The following is a 25,714-nucleotide window of genomic DNA, read 5'->3' as shown; positions in this document are numbered from 1 at the left end:
CTTAAAATCAAAACATATTAAAATTATTTTGAAATTAACTTGAATTAATTCACTTATGAATTAATTTATTATTTCATGTAAGTAAGCAAGCATCTGGGTACTGGGCATAGGTCAAAAGCCAATATTCCAGAACCAGTTCTCTCCTTTGATTTTATTGATGTAGGGGCTCTCTTCTGATTTTGCAGTGCTTTGTACTATAGTTTAACTGGCCCAGAGCTTTTGGGCTCCTGTCTTTGCCTTGCATCCCCCTATGGGAGTGATTGGGATTAGAGATGTACACCATCACAGTCCCAGGGATGAAACTCAGGTCGGTAGGTCATCAGAAATTCCTTTACAGTCCATTCCAAGACTAAAGGTCCTTCTCTCTCTCTCTCTCTCTCTCTCTCTCTCTCTCTCCCTCCCTCCCTTCCTCTGTCCCTCTCTTTCTTCCTCCTTCACACACTGTCTTTCTCTCTCCCTCCCTCTGTCCCACTCTCATTTCCTCATCCTCCTCCTTCTTCCTCTCTCTCTCTCTCTGTCTCTCTCTGTCTCTCTCTCTCTCTGTCTCTCTCTCTCTCTCTCTCTCTCTCCCTCCCTCCTTCTCACCTCTCTATTGCTTTCTTCATGACTTCAATCTATTACCCCTTTCCTTTTCTCCCCAATCCCCTCCCTAACCCCTCCCAACACCTCTGATCTCATCCAAAACGAGGCAAAGGGCTCAAATGTTCTTTCTACCCTTTAGCAGAATTCCCATCGGTCTCAGACTGTCAGAGAAAACTTCCATCTCCTGCTTATACTGGCAAAGTCTTAATGACAACAGATTCTTTCAAATAAAGACATGTACAGACAGAAACAATATGTCAGGAGTGACGCTCAAAGGAGTAGAGACACCCACTAAGTGTAGGGTGGGAAAAGATGAATATTCAGGTGAGGACAACATCAGTATTAGAAAATCAGCCGGTGTTTAATGATGGAGTGAAAGATGCCTTCATGGGGCTGCCAGGAACCACGATGACAACAGACCGCGCATTGTCATTTCGCCTCACTTTGGATCACAGCTCTGAAATCAAAGGAGGAAGACAGAGAGGTGCTGGCTTTTAAGCTAGTTAAAAATTTTAGATGACAAAGAGCTGCTGTTTTCAGACATTCTTCTGATAGTCGGAGAGACAGCCTATGACACAGTCTGCCAATCACCGCTAAGTGACTTCACTTCCATCCTAAGGGCCACTGAGTGTTCCCAGAGAGGATGGTTTCCAACCCATTAGGATCAGAGTAGGGACACTGGCAGGATAACAAACCAACATAGGCTACCCATCCCCAATAGATCAATTAAAGAGACAAATTAATAGTGAAAAGGAGAAAAAAGAGACGCACTCAATGTGGCCAATAGGGAACAGGAACAAGGAGGTCCAGTGATTCCCGAGTCCATCTTTATGGTCCTAAGATGATATTTAGTTTTAAATGGAAAGCCAGAGGTATGCACAGCTAAGCATTCTGTTCAAGGAAGAGTTCTGCTTTTCTCCAGTTGTCTCAGCTCAGGTGGCTCCTGCAGCAGAAACTGACCAGCTGTAACTCTCTTTCAGAGAGACAAGCTCCCTCTGGTTGGCACCAGGTTTCCAGGCTTTTCCTTCTTCTAGCATGAGATTCTGAAGGAAATTCCAAATTTCTTGTAACCTACAGGCTGATAGCCGAAGGGAAGGGCACAGGTGACTCTTTGGAAGAGTATCTTTATCCCAAGGGGTCTGTGAGATGTTGCTCATTTTGAGTCTGATCCCTGTGGCCCACAGCAAAAGGAAGGAAATGATACCCGAGTCATCTTGTGACCCCACATGTGATCTGTGGTAAGCAAGCATCCCCAACACATGTCAAACACGCATATATACATACATACACACGCTAATAATAAATGACATACTTTAAAAAAAAATTAAACGGGACTAGAGATATAACTCTGCAGTTAAGGGCACTTTGTGCTCTTCTAGAAGAGCAAGTGCAGTTACTAGGATCCATAGCAGGCGGCTCCTAACAACTGTGACTGTAGCTCTAGACGACCTGACACCCTCAAGCGCACCTCAGTGGGTACTCATCACATGTAGCAAATACTCACACATACACAGAGACACAGAAACAAGACTGAAGATTTAAGCTTCAGTTAAATGAAGGAGCTAAGCAGGGTGCTGAGAAGGCAAGGAAACACAGAAAACAACTTCTGCTCTCCATCTGACCTGCGCTCTAGCATAGCGTTTACCTTCTAGCACAGTGGTTCTTGACTTTAGCAGGCATCCTCGTGACCCACGGGCTTGTTAAAGCACAGATGCAGGCCCCAGCCCTAGAGCTTCTTATCGAGGCGAGCTGGACCGAGGCCTGGAATTTATGTTTCTAATAAGTTCCCAGGTGATGCTGCCACTGCTGCCATCCTGCTGAGAACCAATGTCCTCGTGAAAACAACACCACAAGGACTAATAGTTGGGAAATTATGAGCGCAATGAGGCAGCCAGGAGTCTCCTTCCCAGTTCAGTCAACAGTCTACCTGTGCTACACAAAGCCCAGCTAACAGCCACATTCCCCAGGTCCTCCTGCCCCCTGACGACTTAAAATAGGCTGCAGCAGTCCTGCCAAGTGATAAGCTGGTGGGCGTCCAGCCTGCCTGTCCTGTGCTGGTCTTAGGAGATCTATTTCCCTTTGTTCTAGGTCGTGTCAAAGTGTCACAAGCTGCAGCTTCAATCCTGAGTATAATACAAGTTTGCCATAAAAACACAGGCGCAGATTGCCGAAGCCACAGAACGAAGGCTTTTACAATATCAATTCCACCCTTGTAAATTTAATCCAGGGTTATTTGTTACACCCAAATCTCCTTACCGTGATGTATGACTTAGTTACTGGGGTTATCACAGCCGTATCCTAAAGTTGCTTAGTACATAAAACATCTCAGCTAACAATGCAGGGAGGTTAACTCCCCCAGATAACCTGCAATCACAAGGGCTAGTGCAGATGACATCCCTCTGTCGGCTCACGGGAGCTATTGATGGTCCAATCAGTTTGTTTTGAAGGAAAAGAACAACAAAAGGCCAGTAAACTTATTCAGACTGTCAACAGGGGCTATCGGGAATGGGACTTGCAGGTAAGTAATTCTGGGTGTTTTAAGGCTATTATCAAACAGCAATGGTTGAAGGAAGAGACAGCTACTAATAACACAGAAGGCAGCCATCATAAACCACTTTATGGCAGAGCCCCCTTGTCCATAAATCCGGTGACACCCGGAGACAGCTTCAGATTTATAAAACTGCTTGTTAAGCCGGGGCAGTGCTTAATGAGAAGAGATCAGTCTACCTCAAGCCTCACATCCCTAGCTGCAGAGGGCAACTCCAATTTTTGTGACCTTCTCAAGGTGGCTGGAGGGAAAACCCAGGCCTAGAGGTGGTAAACCAGGAGGTTCTGTTGGCTGTGATATGGAAGGGGATGTGATCAGAATGGTAGGAAACCCAGCAAAGGTACTTAAATACCCACTTGTCCCCATGTGGAGACAGATTTCCTGAAAATGAGAGACCACCACCCAGAGATTATTAGGGTCCCTCTCTACTCATGTAAAATGGTAGATTTTCTTCAAGGATCCTTTTAATGACCAAGCTGAAACTGGAAGGAGGAAGGAACAACTCCATCCTTTTGTTATTATTGAAAAATCCATCTTTTTTCTCTGATATCAATGGCATTCTTATTATTAATATTTTTTATTATTATTGTTGTTATTATTGTTATTATTTGCTTAGATGTCAAAGAGAAAGGAAAGGCTTCTCTTGACCTGTCTGCTCCAGAACAATTGTCTGCTCCCCAGTAATAGCATGAGCCACAGACGGATCCCATGAGTCTCTAGGATCTGCTAGTGGGGTTGGCAGCCATATTTCTTTCACCAAAATAGTTCAAGACTCTCACAGGTTCTCAGGAGAACTGAGACACAGAGTGCTGGGTGGCTTCTCCAAGGCGTGTATGGCATTCAATGCTTCTTCATGTTATTTCCTGGCACCTCTTTACTCCCATTAACCAGGAGTTCTGCCTGGTGCCCTGCAGGCAGTCATGGATGCCCTCTCGCTGTTCAGCTTAACAGAATGGAGCAAGGTTTCCAACACAACAACCCAACTTTGCTGTCAATTGGATTACGTCACTCCATTTAATAATACTGGTTATCTCACACTGGTCAAGAGTGCTGGTCAGCTACTGAAGGTGTTTGAGTAGTAAGAGAAACCACCAAGGTTTGCATGCAGCTTCTTTGAGAGTCCAGAGCTCTTAAAGATTAAGGGGAGACATGTAAAGAAGAGCGGTCATCACGATGAAAAGTTGGAGGAGGGAATTTGCAGGGCAGAGTAGAGAGGGCTCATGTCTGGAAGTTTGAGCTGCCCTTCTGAGCCTCGGTTTCCCTCTCTGAGCCATGAAAATGGACCTCGGCCTCCTTAAAACACTACTTTGCTTGGAGTCTGTGCTCAAAGCTGACTGACAATAAATGCCTCTGTTAGGTCCCTTCCTGACACACCAGTTTGCCCAATTGCCTTGCATAACTACTCCCTCCTAAATCCAGGGAGAGGAAGACAGCCAGAAACCACCAATGAAGACCAAGACTGATGAACAAACACTGAGCAGGGCAGCTCCAGATGCTCTGAGAGACAACAATGATCTCACGCTAATGAGCCGAGGTGAGCTCACCTACAGCATTAATGAATTGGCCTGCTGACTGGAAAAGGCCAGCTGATTTGGCTCACAGGTCACCAACAGCATGTTTGAAGTCTCTGTGCAAACAATACACCCACAGGACTGTCCAAGGCTCTGTATGGAGAGGAACCAGCAATTACTGTGTGGGCTTCTGTCCCTTTGATCTCTGTGTCATGACCTTTGCTTTCTTGTGATCATCAAAGCCAAGATTGCAGATTAGCTGGGGAATGCTAGCTGGGTTATATAAGCCACAGGTTTTACAGCTCCCATTTAGTGGGAAACAGCCATGGGTGGTAGCCCAAGGTGGCCCCAGAGGCCACCGGAGGGTCCCTCCCACCTTTCTTTTGGTGGGGTGCTACAGACAGTGGGCAGGCCTCGGGGCTGCTGCCTACCAGGGAAAAAGAAAAGGCATGTATTTTAAATAATTTAAAGTTTTAAGGAATATAGAGAGACCCACTTGGGGGTGTTTGTGTCCCTGAAGGAACAGAAATTGGAAGAAAATGCATACCAGAGAGTGATGCAAAAGAATAGCCCCAAGCCTGAGAGCCCAGATTTCTTATTTGAAAGGTGACATTCAGCATTTAGTCTCTGTTGACTTTCAGCCATCAATCTTCCCGATGAAAAAGAAAAAAAAGTCAAGAAAGTGATACCATCTAGGGGTCTTGATGGGGTTTGTTTTCTCTGCCAGGTAAAGAATTAGAAGGCAGGAAATACCTGGAGCGAGACAGAGAGAGGCAGAGGAATCTTACACACAGCGAGCAGGAGCAGACAGAAGGAGCACTGGGAGATAGACTTTTATCAGGGTGAAGAGACATAAATACAGCAGCACACTGGGAAAAAGACAGGGCAGAGGAACTCAGGAGACAGCCTAGGATCTCCTTGAGGACTCACGGTTTTAAGGGTCTGTGAAGGGGGTCATTCTCACCAAGTTCCCGGTTGGTTGGTTTGAACAAAGGCAGGAAGGTTGATAGGTTCATACCTTAGGGGTGAGCATATCCTGACAAAGCTTGAATTTGCCCATAGGCTAAGAGCCATGTGGTGGGATAAAAGTCTTTGTTTGTAAGCTGACAGACTTTTCTCCGAGGTCAGGAGTATGAGGAAGAAGCTGGCCATCTTGGAATTTCACTGTTGATTATCATCTGGTCATGGCGCACTCTCTGTCTGTCTACAGGGAAATCTGTCCATCTCCTAGCCCCTTGAAGAATGACCAGAAAAGACAAACTATTCTGAGCTCCAGGTCTCCCACCCCTGACTTATTATTTTGATTTTTGATGGTATCAAAATCTGCAAGAAGCCTAAGTTCATGTCCATTCAACACTCACCCCATAATGGCAGCACTGTGTCAACACAGGGAAATATAAGTGACTTTAAAGTCCTGTGATAAGGTGACCATCGCCATGTCTCTGCCATAAGCAGTGGCAAAAGGCAAAGGGAACCCCAGACATGGTTATACTCCTACCCCAGGAAGCCCAGGGCTCTGTCCAAGCACACAGTAGTATGTCTGTGTTCACAGAGGAATGTGAGCCTGTTTTGTTGTCGGAATACATGACAAGAAAAGCCAAATGGCCACACAGAGGTTAAGAGGAAACCAAAAGGGTGGGCACTGGGGCGTGGGGAGGAAAAGATGGAAGAGACAGCACAAGATACAGAAATCTAGTCACTTCCCACCCCAGGTCTGGTTCTTGGCCACAACACAAACAAAAACTGAACCAACATCTTTGAAATCAACATCTCCCCTGAGAATGAAGCAAGGCATACTTGTTTTGATGGACGGCTGGGTGACATAAATATTACAGCACATGACCACAGAGGATGCCAATCAATTGGAAAATTTTTTCAACAGTTCTAAACGAGCCACAGGTTCTTGCTTCTGAGTGCACTCCTTTAAGGCTCCCTCTACTGCTTGCATGATTAATAGAAGAAGCATTGTCAGAAAACATACTTAAAGCGAAAACCAGTAAACTGTAGAAACATCACTCACTGTTAAGTCATTTCCTAGCAAAAAGGTCGTATAAATTCACACAGGGACTCCACTAGGATGATCTCGGGAATGGCAGAAAGAAGGTGGACCTCACACTTGGTGGATGGCGGGCAGGAAAAGTGTTTACCCAACTTGGGGAAGGTAGCCACACCGCTTTGTATAAATGCATATGCCACAGGAACTCTGATTTCGAAAGTCATATTGGGAAACCCTACAGTTTCTCGGGGGTAAATGAATCACCTCCTAGGCTAAGGAAAGTGGGGCTGCCAAAAGACCACAGAGCTGAGCTGCATCTGGCCTGCACCCCCTTCTTCCAAATGCAGGGCTGACAACTTATCAAGCCAACAATAAAAAAAATGGATAAAATATTTAAGCACATTAGAGGACCGACCTAGCATTTCCCCCTCACGATGCAGTGAAGGTGTAACTGGGTAGGAGAGCATTGCTGTCTCTATGGTTCCTGGTTGCTGCCTTTTCTTCAAATGTGAGGAGCCAGCAGTCACTGTGTAGATGACTTATGGGGTTTCAAAGGCAATTGTGGCTAGATGTGATTTGGGCTGTGTGCAAGCTCTAGAATCCAGTCCCTCCGGGCAACACTGTCATAAATACACTAACAAACAGCCTTCCCGGCTCCATCTCTCACGTCCTGACAGCAACACAGACCTGGGGTGGGAGGACATGCTTAGGAGACCGCCCAGGTGAATCCCTAAGAAGGATTGCTCTTACAGAAAGAAAACCTCTGCAAAAGCTGTGCCGAATGACTGAGACTTGAGTGAGTCTGGATGAGAGCGGTGGCTTGCTAACTGATCTGGTACCAAAAGGGCAGTGGACCGCATGGGACTCAAAGATCCCCGTGACAACCTAGAAATACACAGTTCTAAGCAGAGCAAGTAATTCCAAACATCTCCAGTATAGTCCCCAGCCAGTTGTCCATGTTAAATATGACTTTAGGTTTGTACTGGGCTTCAGAAGACAAGGACCTCCGCCTTGCTCCCTGAGAACTGTTCTCTCAATGTGGGCAAGCCTACAGCAGTGATAGGGATGTGTATGTGGGTGCGCAGCATGGTGAGACGGTAAACCCAACGTGGATTTGCTGCAGGAAGATTCACAGACTCTGGGCTGACACAGAGTCATTAAGAACCTCTGACCTAGACAGTCACCCCAGCTTTAGAGGTCTTTCTGTCAAAATGGAACTCCATATTAGGCTTTCTATTCTCACTGCTTGTATGGTGGAGCTTAGTATTCTTTGTCAACCTGACCAGTTCCAAAATCAACAATGAAGAATTTGCTCCTCTCCTCATTTATACCCCTCAAAGCCCTATATCTGAGACCAAACAGAACAAGGCAGAAACAGAAAATTCCTCCCACTTGCTCTCCCCCTTCTAAGAAAAGAAAACAACTTCTCTATGCTTGTATTCACATACTATGTTTGGTTGCATGAATAAATAAATGAATATATATGTGAATGTGAGTATACACACATAGATGTAGATAATACACATGCACATTTATATATATGCAATATATATATATAATGAATGCACATTTATATATGCAATATATATATATGTATATATATATATATATAATGAATGGAGCAAAAACATAAAGAAAAACATCAGAAAGTAAAGAAGAACTTTTCAAACAATGGTTTATGAAACATACTTATTAGATAAACTATTTTGGATTTGACCTTCCAAGATACATTTTAAAATTTCCTCCAAGATATGGAAGAAATCTAGGTACCTACTAAAAGATGAAAGGATAAAGAATATATATTTACAGACAACAGAGAATTTAGCCATAGTGAAGAACAAAATCATGTTGTCTGCAAGAAAATGTATAGAACTAAAGGGCATTACATAGATTAAAGAATTCTCATGTGCTTTATCTTACATGTGGAATCTAGGATTAAATAAAACAACAAAAATACAGTCTCAAGTAGTGGTGATACCACAGCAGAAAGGAAAGTGGACAGGAGGGAGCCAGGAGATGCTCGGTACAAAGAAAGTCATTAGAGTCTGATACTATTAAAGAACAGTAGATATATAGTATATATGAAAATATAACAAAGAATCTCATTAATGTGACAATTAATATGTACTGAGAATTATAGTAAAAAGACCAATGCAATTCTAATAAACGGTGGTAAAAGAAGGTACTGTGTTTAAAGTGACCCCTTCACACATCTTGTATCAGACAACTTCATGATTAAAAGTTGAAAACAAAGTTATAGAAATCAATTAAACTTCTAAGCAATTAAACAACTCATAGTGAGAAATGAGCAATGTGTTCTGGCCAGATGGCAACTGGATTTCTCCTATCAAAAGTCACACTCAAATCTAGAATAGCATACCATGGTTGGAAATTTCTCTAGTGGAGAAAGACCTTCAAGAACAATTTTTCTTTCAAGCAGGGTTCTTATTTGTTCTGAGTCAGTATAAGAATACAAATAAAGGTCTACAAAATTAATCATGAAACTTTGAAATGAACTAAAGTAAAAAGTTCTTCTTTACAGAAGTGCACCTGAATCCCCACTTTACGTTACTTATGTCTCTGGGTTGGGCTTTTTCTTCCTTTTTTAAAATTCTTTTTCCAAATCCATAATGACTTTCAGTGTTACAATTTTGCCCTGATACACAATGATTATTCCTGCTATATTTCTTTGTAGGTCACCAGATTTTTACATAAAGCACAGTAGGACAAGTCCTTCTCAAACTATTGTCCTCTGTTCCCAACCTTTCTGGGCTGTTTCCCGAGAGCTTGTAACTTGTAAAACCTAAAATGCATATGAACTAGCCCATGAGAACGATTTCTCAGTCCCTGATCTCAGCTCCCATAAACCCAACAAAGAAAGAAAATGACTCTGTCCTTGAAAGACAACAGTTTAACACAATCTCCGGATGTCCGTGGGTACTTACAAACATTAACACAATCTCCGGATGTCCGTGGGTACTTACAAACATTGACTCTGCAGCCCACACTATCAGTGCCCAGAGGCTCCTGTTCCCTTCTGCCACTATATGAGCACTCACCTGTATCTCTTATAGTCTTCCTCATCCTTCTCCAAACTGACCAGCTCATTGGGACATGCCACATTTCCCAGCAGGCTGAGGTACTCCAGGGCTGGTGTTGCTTTAGCCAGTTGATCGAGGAGGTGCTCCAAATCGGTAATGTGCCAAAGGTTAAGGATCATGTTCGGGGGGAGGGGGGAAACAAAAGGCTTAGCAGGAAGTAGGAGGCATATGTGACAGGCTAGGCTATGGGAGTCAGTCTCCTATCACTATGACAAAAACAGGGCAATTAAGAAGAGCTCACAGTGTCTGAGGTTCCACCACCTTCCAGAAGCATCACTTTGCAGGCTACACCTTTGTGGAGCATTGTGAACTCTTATAATATAAAGCGCCCATCTAAATCATAGCACAAATATGTTTCAACTCCTAAAAACAAAAATCAGTTTTCAGTCAATCATGCTAAAAGATGGAATTGTCATTCTAGCTCTCTATAGAAAACATCTCAAATATCATTATGTTATGAAACTATAAAGAAATTTGTAAGAAACAAGGTTTTGAAATGGGCATATCTAGTATAAAAAGATTTCTGTCCTTTCTAGTTAATTTAACATTTTTGATACTTGTCAACTTAATTTTTTAAATTTGCTTTGATATATTTTCATTCCAACTGAATATTGTTTTTATTCTCATACTTGTTCTCCGTATTATCTTAGTTTTGCATTGTTAAGGATCCAACTCAGGGCCTTGCCATGGCATACAGGTGTTCTGACACTGGGCTGTTCCTCTAGTCCATTAACAGCCTTCTCATGCATAATTTTATGTTATATAACCTTTGTTTTGTTGAGAGGGATCATTTTTGCTATCTAAGCTCTACACTCTAGAAAAACTGCATCTTTCCTTGGCTGGAAGACCTAGAAGGGCAGATCCCTTTTAATGTCCTGATCATGGACAATCTGGACAAAAGCATCTTCAGACTCTAAGGTGCTTCAGCTCTCCCTGCCAACGAACCCGGTGCATCTCTAGGAGTCTCTTTCACACGGGTCATGTGGTATGGTGGAAATTCCTCTGTTCTAAACCTTCCCAGCACCCTACTAAATTACAAATCAGGGTGCGCAAGCAGTTACCCACAACCACAGCACCGCCTGCAGTATGTTCTGCACCAGCCCTCCATCTTTCTTGATTCCTCCACCAGAGGAGGAGTCAGTTTTCATTGACTCCTCCTTCTCCTGGGTTAACAAGAACAAACATAGCTCCATCCTGCCTGATTGTGAGCTGAGATGGACCTTCTTAAGTCAGTTGTAAAATTAAAACAAGACAATGAGTGGCAGAAACTCTAGGGTGTCCAGCTAACCAAGACCATGGCAATGAAATGACCTGGGAGGTGCTTGGAAGGGCAGCATTGCTTCAAGCTTCCTGGTACTATGACAACTCTCCCTAGCTGGACTCTCGGAACAACTTTGGTTTCCCTCATCAAGGCTTCTCCAAAGGACTGGCATTCAGGAAAATTTGTTTTGCTGGTATCTACAGTAAGTTGTCATTGTAGAGTCCAGCTGTTGTGGCAAGGCTTGGCAGGAGTGGTTCTATATGGAGAGGTCAAGACCATGGTGGTGTCTTCCTTACAAACTTCGAGATGATGGGAAGTGAGGAGCCTCCTGGCTGGCATGCAGGTCCCATTGCACAGGAGCCAGAGTGATTTCCCAGCTGAGACTAGAACTTCCTCACCTTTGGACTCATCTCCAGGTCAAGGGAAAGGTCTTACAACCACTGGGGAATGTTAACCATGGTAAATCCTAATGTCAGACCTTTGAAGGCTAAGCACATAGTATAATGATTTATTTGCACCCCTGCATGCATATATGTATCTGAAATATTATCATGCCAAAACAAAATCTAAGAAAAATGAGGTTAAGAGTCACACAGCCAGTAAATGAAAGAGACTATATTCAAGTGTCAGTCATTCCTAGGAAGAAAAATTACTCAATTTCTAGCACAAAGGGTGAAATCAAAAGACTGAGGAATGAAGAGTTTAGTATGTTTTGGGGGAAGATCATACATCGCCATCCAGTTCTGCTATCTGTCTCAAATATTTCAGTTTAGGCTTGTGTTTTCAAAGCACTGTGGTTTTATCTTAATGTGCCAAGAAATTTGAGTTAGATGCACCAGGAAGCAACAAACATCTGTGGGTGTTAACAGAGTGGCTTCCCATAGATCATCCTGCTTCTGCTACTCACGGACACTTGAAAGTATGTATGTATTTATAAGAAACCAAGGGCCCTGAAAAAGAAAACATGCTTTCTCAAGATGATAAGAACCTGCTGTTAAAAGAGAGATTCAGGGGCTAGAGAAACGGCATGCTACTCTTGTAAGAGATGGGAGTTCAGTTCCCAGCACAGACTTCTGGTGACTGGTGGCTCACACTCACCCATAATTCCAGCTTCAGGTGACCTAAGACTCTTTGCTGCCCTGCATTGGCACCTGCGCTTACATGTACATACCCACACATAGACACACATACCCACACATAGACACACATGCATACCCACACATAGACACACATAGACACAATGCATACCCACACATAGACACACATGCATACCCACACATAGACACACATGCATACCCACACATAGACACACATGCATACCCACACATAGACACACATGCATACCCACACATAGACACACATGCATACCCACACATAGACACACATGCATACCCACACATAGACACACATGCACACCCACACATAGACACACATGCATACCCACACATAGACACACAAACATACCTACACATAGACACATACGCATACACACATAAACACACATACCCACACATACATACCCACACATAGACACATATGCATACTCACACATAGATACACATGCATACCCACACAGACACACATGCATACAGAATATTTTCTAAATGGGAGGTCCAGTTTTGTGACGTAACACACCGGTCTCCTTGCCATATCTCAGCTTCATAACATGGAGCTCTAATCTTTCTTCCTGTTTGCACTATGATTCGAGCTAGTCATCCCTTTAGCAGATGTGCTGACACAAATAGAAAGAAAATGAAGTATACGTTCAAATAAAGCCAGCTTCTCAAAGGGAAGGGCAGGAGAAGATAATTTAATTGTGCAAAGGTTAAACATCTATCCTCTCCCAAATTTTCAGCAGGTTCCCTACTTGGGGCTGAATATTCGGAGATCACATGATGGAGATCAACACAGAAGCTCAAGGCTGCTGGCGGACAAGCCAGGGAGAGATTGTGTGATTGGTGGGTAAGAGAGACTGAGAATACAGGCAGGGGTGGGTGTGGGTATTCTAGTCCATGGCCTCTGTTTAATTACCTAGCCACTCTACAGGGATCCAAGGAGAAGCTGTGCTGGGAATACACAGCAGAAGAGAGAGAGTAAGAGATGACCCGAGATAGCCCAGGAGGACTCTGCACTGAGGACTGAATCCGCATTGAACAAGAGATGATAGAACAAAGGCCGTGGGGGAGGGGAGCAAGAGGACCTATAGAGATGGGGATGGATGCATGCATTGGCGAACTAAAAAGACATTTTCCAGATGCTACACAGTCTGGACCCTGGAATCTCCTCTGTGAGCCAAATTCCAGAAGCCCCAGATGGGAGCAGGGTCTTGCTACATTGGCAGCTGGATCCTCTCACATGGAAGTCCCTCTTCTTGCAAAGGGTTGCTTCTCTTTGGACTTTCAGAATCGAGTGGGGTGGGGGGGGGGATTCAGAGTCAGCCTAAGTGGGGTCTAGATAAAGCCATGCCTGTGGCAATCTATGAATTTTCCAGAAGCTCACAATCTCTGAGTTTTCAAAACAAACAAACAAACAAACAAACAACAGCAAAGAGATTATTTGTCAGTAATTCCCAGATCATAGAAAGAGGTTAGAATTACAGTAAAATATAAAAGTCTAAGAAATACATTCTGCCCCTGAAGATGGTGGCTTTAGTCAAATGAGAGTGGTTTCCATGGTTTTGGTAGGATGATGTCATAGTGACTTTTGTCAACTTGACAGGAACTTAGGCATACCAGGGGAGATGGGATCTCAGTGGAGGAATTGACGCCATCAATTGCTAATTGACATCAGGGGTGATACCATCCCTGGGCAGGTGAGCCTGGGCTGGATGAAAAGAGGAGTTGAGAAAGCCAATAAGATGCTTTATCATGAAAATAAAGTAAGATCTCACAGAGAGGAGATGCCAAGGCTGGTGTAGATGTCTACAGAAAAGACCTGTTCTTTATATGCCCACCTGGGTCATATGCACATTTCTTCTGCATTTGCCGTGCGGCTTGCTTTCATATCACGGGTAGGACTTCACAAGCACTTGGGCACCAGGGCCTGGGCCCTAGAATAATCCTTCCAAATACTATGGTGCATACGGCCCATTAAAGACAGGCGGTTGAGCCAATGCCAGCACGGACTGCACACGTAAGAGTGAGGCTATTTTAGACTATCACTGGTTAAAAAAAAATCATGGCTGCCTGAGTGACACAAAATAAGACCATCAGACGGGCCATCCAGCTGAGCTCTGATTCCCATAGGACTGAAGTGCGGAGGACACTTGTTCTGTGCAGTGGATCATTATGCTACATGAGCTAGCTGACAGAGCCTGCATGGGGAGCATCTCATGGGGACAGCACCAGCAATACCCTTGTGTAGGACTGAGGGGTCTTCACGGCACGGAGTTTTAATCTGAAGAGGCAGGCTCAGAGTATTCGGCTAAGAGGAGGACACACACTGTTGTCTGCTTTTTCCCACCTTGCAGACTGTAACTGGATGGGGAAGCTGATTTTTGCCATGCTGCTGGTAGATCGGGAGGAAAGAAATTGCATAGCAACCTGAGCTGGACATAGCAACCTGAGGCAGATAACACTTAGTGGGGTATGTACCTACTGATGATAAGATGCTGCATAAAAGCACAGTTATATAATTGGGTTTTCAGCCAAGCAGTGACTTCCCAGGCTATTCCCTTACTCTCTTAGCATTGCCACTACGGCTCAAGGAAGTTAAGGCACAGAATAGGAAATGGACTTAACAAAAGGCAGTCTCCCAGCGCTCTGGATCCCAAGACCCACCAATCTCAGTGGTGCTGAGAATAAAGCCATCACTTGATCCAGCTTATGTCTTTAAAAATGAGGAAGAGGCTCCTGGAAGATGACTTATACTAGGCCACATGGCTACAAACCCTCTGGATACAACTGGGGCTGAACTTGAATCCAGGTCTCTATCTTGTCCGTTGTTTGACTGCAAGTTTATACTTAACCTCAGTTTCTAAGACTAGATAAATGGAAAACCTGTATACTCCTCATTGGTCCTCATAAGAATGAAAAGTAGGGTGCTTAAAGTCCCCAGCACAGTGCATGGCTTCCATGGTGGTCAGTGAGAACCTAGTGAAAATGAGTGTGTTGTTCATCCCACAAACATCTGTGGAATGCGAACCCTGCCAGGCAAAACTGTGCACAGGAAGGATCCAGAAACACCTACCAGTGGAGCTAGTATCCCAGTACCTGGTTACCCAGAACACTAGAGCTAGAGGGGTGATGGACCCTGTGCTGTTAGAGAAGTCTTCTAGTGTGTCCTCACTATAGAACCCAGGGTGGTTAGCTCCAAATTCTCATGCCAGGATGGGTAGGTACTCAACTACTCAAAGGAGGCCCTAACCTACCATGGCTCTCATAGGCCTGCCACCACGCCTAAGACTGTAACCCTAGGAATGAAGCGCTCTTTCTCCATTCTTGATTTCCAGAACTGTTCCCCAAACTTGCATCAAAACTGTTATGGAATTCTCTCCCCGGCAATTTTGTCTACTTCCCATAGTTAAGAGGACAACTATATGTTTTTCCTTTGGTTCACCTTCTTACTTAGCTTCTTTGGGATCACCAATTGTAGACTCCGTGACCCTTGTTTATGGCTAGAAACCAATTATGAGTGAGTACATCCCATATTCATCTTTTTGGGTCTGGGTTACCTCACTCAGGATAGTGTTTTCTATTTCCATCCATTTGCATGCAAAATTTGAGAAGTCATTGTTTTTTACCGCAGCGTAGTACTCTAATGTGTAGATATTCCACACTTTCTTCATCCATTATTCCACCCACTGAGACAGTGGAGCTGATCTATTGGGAGCTCACCAAGGCCAGCTGGACTGTGACTGAAAAAGCATGTGATAAAACCGGACTCTCTGAGCATGGCGAACAATGAGGGCTGATGAGAAGCCAAGGACAATGGCACGGGGTTTTGAACCTACGTAATGTGCTGGCTTTGTGGTAGCCAGTTTGGATGTTCACCTTCCTAGAAATGGACGGAGGGGGGAGGATCTAGGACTTACCCCAGGGCAGGGAACCCTGACTGCTCTTTGGACTGGAGAGGGAGGGGGAGAGGAGAGGGGGGAAAGGGAAGAAGGATCGGAGAAGGGGGAGAAGGGTGGGAGGAGGGGGAGGGAAATGGGAGGCTGGGAGGAGGTGGAAACTTGTTTTTTTTTTTTTCTCCTTTTCTCAATAAAAAAAATGTTTAAAAAAAAACTGTTATGGAAGCCTAAAGGACTAAGTAAGATTAGTGGCATTACCCATGCCTGGCCACCAGAGGTCGCCCTCCCACACAAGCCCAGGCAAACAGAAGCCGCTTTTCCTCCCAGGCACCCGTGACATTATTTTCTTTCTCTATTTTATCTATTAAAAAGATTTCCTCGCAGCCATAACTTAGATCTCTACACTAAAATGGAGCAACAGGAAGATATAACGGTGCATTTCATTTATGAATGACCTATAATAAATTACTCTGAAGTGTCTTGAGCACCAGAAGACAGAACGCTTTGTCTGCCCACCGACTGTATTTCACATACTTTAATTTAGCTGACACATAAAACTCATTTGACATTTTGCAGGTATTTTTGCGGAGAAGGGTTTGGGGATGGCAGAACGGGACCCCTTTGGGGCTGGACTGCCATGGGGTACTGCAGGGACCTGGCATGCTGGGTGCCAAAAAGGATATTTGGTTCTTGTTGAGGGTTAAGGTGTGCAAGTGGGGTAACCGTGGCAACACGAGGTCGTCACCGAGTAGATTGTTGTCTAAGATGAGTTCCTCCAGGCTTCTGAATGCGCTCAGTCCTTCCAGTGACCTGCAATGACAAAGGCAAGGGGGAAAACGATCCTGCAGTAAATCAGAGAGGCCATTATGAGCTGAAATAAATATTTTAACCTTCCCTTTCAGAACTGGGAATAGTTTGGGCTTGGTGCCTGTCAGCGGAGTGAATGACAAGAATTAGTAGCAGGGAGCCGGGGTGGGGGTGGAGGGGGAGAAGGGGGCCCCCGCTGGCACTCACTGCATCCTTCACGAATTGCCAACATGAAGGATGAGGGTCACTTATTGAGAAGCCAGGATCCAAAACAAAGGGCTTCAGATACGGCCTGCAGGATAAATTTGTCAATGTCTTGTGCCTTCAGGCACCCAGCCTGGGCTGACCCTAACCTCCATTCCCAAGATAAATAACTCTGTCACAGTTCACCTTCATTCCCTGGACACAAATTTAAGCTGTCATCCATCATTCCTGCCTAGAAATCTCATACCCCTCTTACAATAATAAATATAACTTCAAGTATCGTTTCTTCGCAGTTCTCCTCTGTCGGGGAAGCAGCCAGGAAGGGGCTTTTCTCTCCCTCGCATCCTTGCATCCCTAGGCTCCTTTTTCCCCTTCTCCATTTTTTTTAAAAAAACTAATCACTGAATTTGCTCCTGCCTAGCATCCCATGGCTGCCTGACAGGGAGGAATTACATAATCACTCCAGGCCAACAGAAAGCTTTTTCTTCTTTCAGGATTTCTTTTTACTTGGTCTTGGTTTTGTGTGAGGACAGAAGCCTGGGGGAACTCCTGCTTCAAAGCCCAGGGTCTCAACTTCTACTTTACGGAACGTGGACTTGTTATCTCTTTAAGCATGGAATATAGCAATGTAGATTTTCAGGCAGTAAATAAAAAGGATTAGGCATCAGGTTCAAAGACAAAAATGCTGTGACCGAAAGGGAAGGTGGACCTGTTTACCTGCGTAGTCTGACATGAGCTCTTCACTAAGGGACGCCTGTGATGTCTGGGGTGGTGCACAGTACGGGGCAGTTGTGAACAAATGCTTGCCCAGGCACACACAAATGTTAATTAAAGCGAGCTGAAAGTCCCAGGGCTCGCACAGACTCCCAGCTTCTTCACCTGCCAGGCCCAGGAGATGTGCTGAGTTTGCACCAGCAGAGCCGGCAGAGCCATGGAGTCCGAGAAGGGAAGACCCGACACACATTCAGTCCCTGGCTACTCTATAAAGTACAGCAGATCAGGGTGGCACCAGTCAGCGCACTGGCTGTTACTAATTGCAGCAATACTAAGACCCTGTCACCTTGAGCGTGTGTGTGCTGGGTGCACCCCAGGCAGCGACATGCAGCATGGGAGCTTTCCCCCAGGTGTCATGGCTCCCTGGTGGGCTTTCTGATAGAAGGCCTACAAAACGAAGGGTGGGGGACTGAGAGTGGGGGTCCTATCCTTGAGATATGTAAGCGAATGCTCATTAAATCCACTGGATCCAGAGCTCATGCCCATCTCCATGTCCTGTGTCTAACAGACCTTCGTGCGGTGCTATCAGCTGCCAGGGCCAACACAAAACCATAAACAGGTGTGTACTTCTGTGTAAGAATTATCCTATTTCATAGGCTTCTGGGAGGCAAAATAACAACAACAAGAAATAAACGAACAGAAATAAAAACCTCCATCCTTTTGAGGGGTTAGGAGTGGGCTATGGGATTGGCTTCGGCTTCTCCGACTGCTTGCGACCTGAACCGGGTACTGAAAGCCTGTCTCCTAGCTCAGCGGATTTCAGGAAGACTAGGGGGACATTTGTGCCAAACTGCCTCATGCTCCCCTCCACTCCAAACACTGACTGTGTTCCCAGTCGGTGCTGCCTCCTCCTGTGGTCCATTGGCTTATCAGAAGCTGTGATCTGAGCTGTGGGGAGGGAGACTGAGAGAGTGGGCCGATCAACAAATCCAGTGTGCAGGGAATTTGTTAGCTTTCTGAAGTCCCTGTCTGTTTGTTGCTCTTGTTGTTACTTTTGTTGTTGTTAGTTTCTTGTTGTTTTTGTTTGTCTGTTTGCATCTGGTTCCCATATATCCTTATGTAGCCAAGGATGACCTTGAACTTCTGACCCTCCTGCTTAGACCAACCCACTATTGGAGTTATGGGCATGTTTCACCAGGTCTGATTGCTGGGTTTCTGGGGATCAGGTACCGAATATAAAATCAAATTCTCTACCAAAAGAGTTATGAGCCCCTTTCTCCATGGGAGTCAGTGAGCCAAGAACATTAACCACAAGGGCTTCAGGGCCAGGTCTCTGTTTGCCACCTGGGGAGTGGAGCTCCACCCCACCCTCCATCAGGAAGCCTTCTGGGCAACTAATAAGTTCTTTGTGCACCAGCATCAGATGGGCTCTGGTCAAAGGCAACATTCAGATACATACTGTTCCAAGTTACGTTATGCAAATATTGTATTTTTATCATGAGATTCAGCAAAGAGCTGACAACAGGCAAGCAGAGAAAAGCTCCCTTCCCAGACTGTTTCTGAGGAAGCGGAAAACAAAATGACACAGCATGAAGAAAGACAACGCCAAGGCCAGTGCACCACAAGGGTACAGGCCCCACCAAGGCAGCCTCTCTCCCCACAACCCAGGCTGTATGAGAGGGAGGGCTCAGCGAAGAGTCCCCCCAAATCTCCTGTCTCTCGTCTGGTTGCCAGATTCCTTCTTCTCCCTGTAATGTCATCGGTGCTCAGTAAAAGGAGAGCTGTTCTGTACAGGAGGGTGGTGATAAATCAAGTCCTGTCCTCATCATTTCTGTTGGCTCTGCCAAGTAGGGGGCTGAGGGACTGGAGGCAGGAGGCTCCCAATGCCATGAAGGAGAGGCACCAGGGAGAGAATTTGCGGCATTCCCACGGCGCATTGGAAGCCAGCAGAAAAGGGTTACTCTTTTGACTTTGAAATTTTTCCTTTGACTTGTTATTGTTGCTTTCCAAAAGAAGTGATCGGGAAGGAGTTTCTTGCAATAATGTTTGTGTTCATATCCTGCATACCAGATTCACCGTTGTAGAAAAATGACAAGGTTAAAAAAAATAGGTTGTCAAAGTCCGGGCACAGTACTTGCTTTCCTGGGATGATACTGGTAGCTTACAGGGAAGATGGTAATGTGGTCTAAGCTAACATGCAGACTGCAAAATGCACCCTCCAAAGTGAGAGAGAGAGACTCATGGATAGTTGATGTCACCGCAGGGTGATTCCCTGCGTGGAAGCTGCAGTGCCTGAGAGGTGTGGGCTGGAAGCCGGAGGGAGTCACGGAGTTCTTACTCCACTGGGAGAAACTAGTAGAGAGTATGGAGGCACCCCACTCAGGGCGTGGGGACCCAGGTGGGACCACTCCAGGGCAGGGGGTTTGTTCTGCAAAGCTCATCAGAACCTCCAGATCAGGATGCAGGCTGCATCCTTCCCTGCACTAGTGGGAAAGCTGCTTTGACCACACCCATAGGTACCATCTTGGCCATCCTGCTCACTAGGCTTTCTCGGGAGCTTGTGGTTGTCTTGGGAAGAGTCCTAGTGCCTTCTCCAAAGTCACATCAATATGACAAAAACATCAAAATGTGTTTGGCTCTAGTGGAGTCAAACAGAGGGAACTTTTAAGTTTCCACTGTAATTAACCCTATCCTCGTTAAGATAATTATGATCAAGCTTCCTGTCACAGTTAATATCCCACTATCATTGCCCGTGGCCCTCACAATGCCCTCATTAGCCTATAGAAACAGTGGCGCTAAAGAGGCAGCTTTGCCTGCTCAGGCTAGACCCACGGCTGGAGGCTGACACAGGGCTGTGGGTATGGCAGCACTTTCCTGATCTCTTCATTACTGAGTGGATGCAAACTCAGCCTCCTCATTCTGTCCTTGGAAACTGGCCCCTTGTGAGGATGGTAATAAGAAGGCCAGGAGCAGAAGGCAGGGAAAGCAGTGTCTGACCTAGACAGTGATGCCCACTCCCCCATCCCCACTGCCCTCAGCCAGCACATAACCAGCAGAACACGACACCATAAAAGTCACCAGAGATCACTTCTGCAAACTCCTGGTGTCTTGTCAGCTTACAGGCTCTGTCAAGGATTAGGTCTCTCTTCTCTCAGCTGCCTGTCTAAACCGGTAGTGACATTTGTGCCTGGCCCAGAAAGGGCAATGCATAGGGGGGACAGCTCGCCATAGATCTATGTGACAAGTACCATTTCTCTGGCTTTATCCTGCACCAGAATCATGATATTCTCAAATCAAGCTGGGAAGCAGCACCTCCACTCACACCTTTACCTGTCCCTACACCACATTCATCTGAACATCCAAACCTACATTGGTGGAGCCAGAGTGGAAAGGCTATGGACATGCCAAGGGCCTAGCCCATATGCCCCAAACCTATCAACCACCCATGTCAACTGCCTTATCTTAAGGACTTGACCTTGTCTTCCCAGAACTCATTCTGCCCAGCACCCAGCTAAAGAAGGGATGTCAGTGTGATTTCCACTCCCCTGGATAGCTGTCAGGTTCACAGCGGACTCAGAGCCGACTCAGAGCCAACTCCTGAGCCTATGCGGCTGCTTAGCAAAGAGCTACAAATCTAATAGAGTAACCCAGAGAAGGCCGTGGAGCAGGCAGGAGCTAGTGCGGTGAGCTGCCAGTGACGAGAGGGTAGTCCTTGTGTGGATCCCTGTCTTTAGCAGTGGAGAAGTGTTTGGGGGCAGAAAGAGTAAAGAGCATAGAGCATGTGCAGGTAACTATTCCATGCCTGGGACAAAATAAATTTGAATATCTCCTTACCATCTGGTAGACAGGCTCACCTCTGAGACCCTCCCTATTAGCTGACACTCTCAGACCTGTCCCTCCACTGGCCTTCATAATCTTTATAATTTAGCAGCTAGGTCACTGATACTCAGCAACCACAGCATGAGGCCAACACGGGGCAGCCACAGGCCAGTGTCTGCTCTAATTGGCCAGTGCAGTGGTTAAAGGGTTTAAGTGCTATCTCTGACGGCAGGAATAACAATTTGGTACTGTTTTATTTGCACACCTGGCATGCAGTGGCTATTAGAGAAGTCAGAAAATGAACTTCCCATAGAGACCCTGGCCAAAGCTACAAGGACAGGACAGACTGTACAGAGCTCACCCAAAGGAAATGAGGACAGAAAGAGGGGACTGGGAAGCAGTGACGTGACTGGTCAAGTTTCAGTCAAGGGGCACAGCACCAGCATGTCACCTAGGTCTGACAGGGGTATTCTATCTGCTATATGACTCTCATTGTATCCTGTTTGAGTTGCTTCATGAATGTATGGATTGACAGATAGGTAATAAATTGAGAGAAATGATTGATAAGGATAGGTAGATAGATGATAGACTACTATATTTAATAAAGTATATATCATCATTTATCATTCTATATGTTTGGCTTTATAATTTTTCTGGTTTTGTGCCATTCAGGTCACAAAGCTACACACACACACACACACACACACACACACACACACACGTAATAATCTGAATCAATTACTATATAACACGCATATAAGAAACAGGAGGTAGCAGAAGCTATATACTTCATAAAATAGGGTATATTAACAGCAACGGCAGTGCAGAACATGGGATTAAGGTCAAGTATAAAGTCCTGTGGGACATCCTTTATGATGCATAAAATAAAATTCATTACTAGGAAGAGTGATCCAAAGCCAACACTAGTTCAGAAAGCCAATAAAACTAACTAGATGTGTAAGTTTGGTGCTTCTAAGAATACTAAGGTATCTTTCAAATATGGCGCCCGAAAGCCACAGGGAATGAGTAAGAGTCAGAGCCGAGAACAGGGCTGTCACGTTCTGGTACTTGAAAGGAGAAGTAAGCAGGTAGATTCTCCAATCTTGGGCTCTCTAGGCTACACATTAACCTATCTGGGGTTCTGGTCCTCTACCTCTGAGGAAATGATGTTTGTTTGCCTTAGGACATGATGGATAACGTATCTGATATCCCATTGTGTTGACCTCCTTGCTCTTGCCACCTGGAAGCTCGGAACTAGATTCTAAGGGACCCACCTACTAAAAGGTAATCACTTGTGACCTCTACTATCTGCTTTCTAATATCATTCTTCAGGATTATAGTTTTATAGCCTTTGATACTTTATTTACCTAGGCAACATGTTGAAATTGAATTAACTCTAATAGTTCAAACGTTTTGCTGATAAAAGGGACCCTATTAAGAACACAGTATTTCATGTATTATCACACAGTTACTGTGGCCGGGCGTAGGGGACAGGGTGAGGATTCTGTAAGACCAGCTTTTCAGGAGACATTTGACAAGGAATGAAGATGAATCATAGTGTGTCCAGATTCAAATGGCTCTGAAAAAGCTTTTAACAATATCCTGTAGCAGGAAGACAACAAGTCAGCTGGAAAATGACAACTTTAGGCAAATTCACAAGTGGTTCAAACTGAGCTGGGCATGGGCACACAGTTGTAGCACAAGCCTGCACTACCTTCCTTGGTTGCCTAGTGAGTTTGCAGCCAGCCTGGACTACACAGGACCCTGTCTCAAAGGGCAGAAACAAAGGAAATCCTAGAGAGTACCTGGGTGGCTCAGACTGCAGTAGAGGCAGATTCTAAAAGCTTTGGCTTCCTTCCTTCCTTCCTTCCTTCCTTCCTTCCTTCCTTCCTTCCTCTTTTTTTGCCTCTATCTCACTTTATTTGGCCATTGACTTGCTTTAGGACATATTTAACACACTTGTGAATGTGAAGACCCTGGAGAGATATTAAGAAAGACACACTGAGCTGGTGAGATGGTTCCGTGGTTAAGAACACTGACTGCTCTTCCTGAGGACCCAGGTTCAGTTCCCAGCACCCACATGGTGGCTCACATGTGGTTCACTGGACCTCCAATCTAGGGAATCTCATGTCCTTTTCTGGCCTCTGTGGGCATTGCACACAGACATATATGCAGGCAAATGCCCACCCATAAAATAAAATTAATCTTTTGAAAAAGGAAAGATGCATTAGGTTGCATGTTGGCTATGTTAGAAATAACCACTGTCCCAGTCCAATCAGGTGAACTGCCAGTGCTCATTCAGTTACAGATTTAAACGCCAACAACCAAAACCTATACCTTTAAAAATCAAAAGGCAAACAAAAGTTGATCAGTACCTATGGCCTCTCTAACAAGCCTAGGCTCAAGAGCATCAATGAATCAAAACAGAAAAGCTAAATTTCTAGTTCAAAGGTGTTTAAAATTAAATTTGAACAGAAAATTAATAAATAATGGAAGGGTGGCAGAACATTTTACCCTCACAGGTACATTTTCACAAATCAAAACAATCTCATATTGTTGTCTTAAGTTTGCACAGGCCTTTGTGAAAGGTTCTAGAACACAGACAATACAATACTGGAGGTACAGCGGGGTTGGTATCACCTTTCTAGACACTAATTCTTGTTAAAATTCTTAAAAGTGATTGTTCCGGCCCTAATAATCGATACACCAAATATCAAAGATGTATGCATGGCATGCGTGCAAAGAAGTTCACTATGTCTTCATTATCAATATCATTATCATTACTGTGCTTTTGTGTGTGTGCATGTGGTGTGTGTGTGTGTGTGTGTGTCTCATTCCTCCTGAGCTGTCCATCTTGTTTGTTGTGACAAGGCCTAGCATGGGTACATGCGGCTTCCCAATTCCATTAAGTTGCCTACTTTGTGCCTCCACAAGGGGGTCACAAGTGCAAACCACTCTGCCCGGGCTTTGTCATGTGAGTGCTAAGGACTGAAGGCAGGTCCTCATGCCTTAACAAGCACTTTCCCGATTCTCTCTCTCTCTCTCTCTCTCTCTCTCTCTCTCTCTCTCTCTCTCCTCTCTCTCTCTTTCTGCGTCTGTCTTTCTGTCTCTGTCTCTCTCTTTCTCTCTCCCCTCCCCACCTCTCATTCCTTAACCCCTCCCCACCTGCCACCTTTTTGTATATCTTTTGTTATAACATATTGCCATGCAATCCACTCTAACTTGAAGCTCAGAATCTTGCTGCCTCTGCCTGGAACTGCAGGTATGTGCCAGCCTGCTTGGCTTTATAGTATTATTTATAACAACCTAAGCAACATAACCATCCAACAACAGAGAGATGATGAAAAATGGCCCAGTACATCTGAATAATTAAATATCACACAGCAATTAAAAATTTTACAGATAGATATCTAATGATCCAGTAGAATTTCATGCTATATATTTACATACCTAGAATTAAATTACAAGAACTGTGCTATACACAGCAATAGCTCATGCATGGAAATTAAAAGCTATTCATAGGCTCTTCGCCATTTTCCACACAAATGTTACCTGTGCCATGTTTCTGTGAATACTTTCTTCCATGTTAAGAGTCATCAAAGTAGTGTTTATTAACTGTTTCTCATTTATAAACTGCTATTAATGTGCAATTTAATATACAAAGACTTGATAATTCAGCATCATGCAAATTCAATTGAATGCATATATTTGTACTCAGAGTTTGAGTTCCAGAAAAACCTCAGAGTTTCCATCTCCCAACCCCCCACCCATCTATCACGGAAGATAACTAACATCCAGGGAGGTAAAATAGTTTAGCTTAAGTCTTGCATGATGATCAAGCCACATCTAGAAGCTTTGAGTGTCCATCCAGTGCAGCCTCAACTATGCATGACTGTCTGTGAGACTGAACAACGAGAAGTCACCCCGGGCCTCGACCTTTCCCTAAACAATTTGAGTGTTGGGGTGTAATCCTGTCATAATTAGCAACTCAGGGTTGTTTCCAGTTCTTCTGCTTTTTAATCTGCTCCTGGATTTTTCTATATCCCCTAGAATAAACAGCTCCTGAGCCTTCACGTGCCCTTTATGAGGCTGAGGACAATACAGGGTGGAGTGAAGTTGAAGTTCATCATCTGATTGTGTGTTGATAAGCATGCCCTTCA

General features: G+C 44.7%; 1 protein-coding gene across 1 annotated transcript in view; it reads right to left on the bottom strand.

The window, feature by feature from the left end:
• The window catches only part of LOC121438574 (leucine-rich melanocyte differentiation-associated protein-like), a 596,104-nt gene that overhangs the window by 13,331 nt on the left and 557,059 nt on the right, over positions 1-25,714 (bottom strand). Inside the window, exons 3-4 of the mRNA XM_041638820.1 lie at positions 16,694-16,820; positions 9,697-9,836 (exon numbers count right to left, since the gene is read on the bottom strand). Of these exons, the coding sequence (XP_041494754.1) occupies positions 9,697-9,836; positions 16,694-16,820 (267 nt within the window). The remainder of the gene's footprint in view (positions 1-9,696; positions 9,837-16,693; positions 16,821-25,714) is intronic.

Source organism: Microtus oregoni, unplaced genomic scaffold (assembly GCF_018167655.1).
Source record: "Microtus oregoni isolate MIOR12 unplaced genomic scaffold, Mior012 000056F_ref0000123, whole genome shotgun sequence".
Taxonomy (NCBI): domain Eukaryota; kingdom Metazoa; phylum Chordata; class Mammalia; order Rodentia; family Cricetidae; genus Microtus; species Microtus oregoni.
Note: the sequence above shows the minus strand (reverse complement) of the source record. Positions and strands in the feature narration are given on the sequence as shown.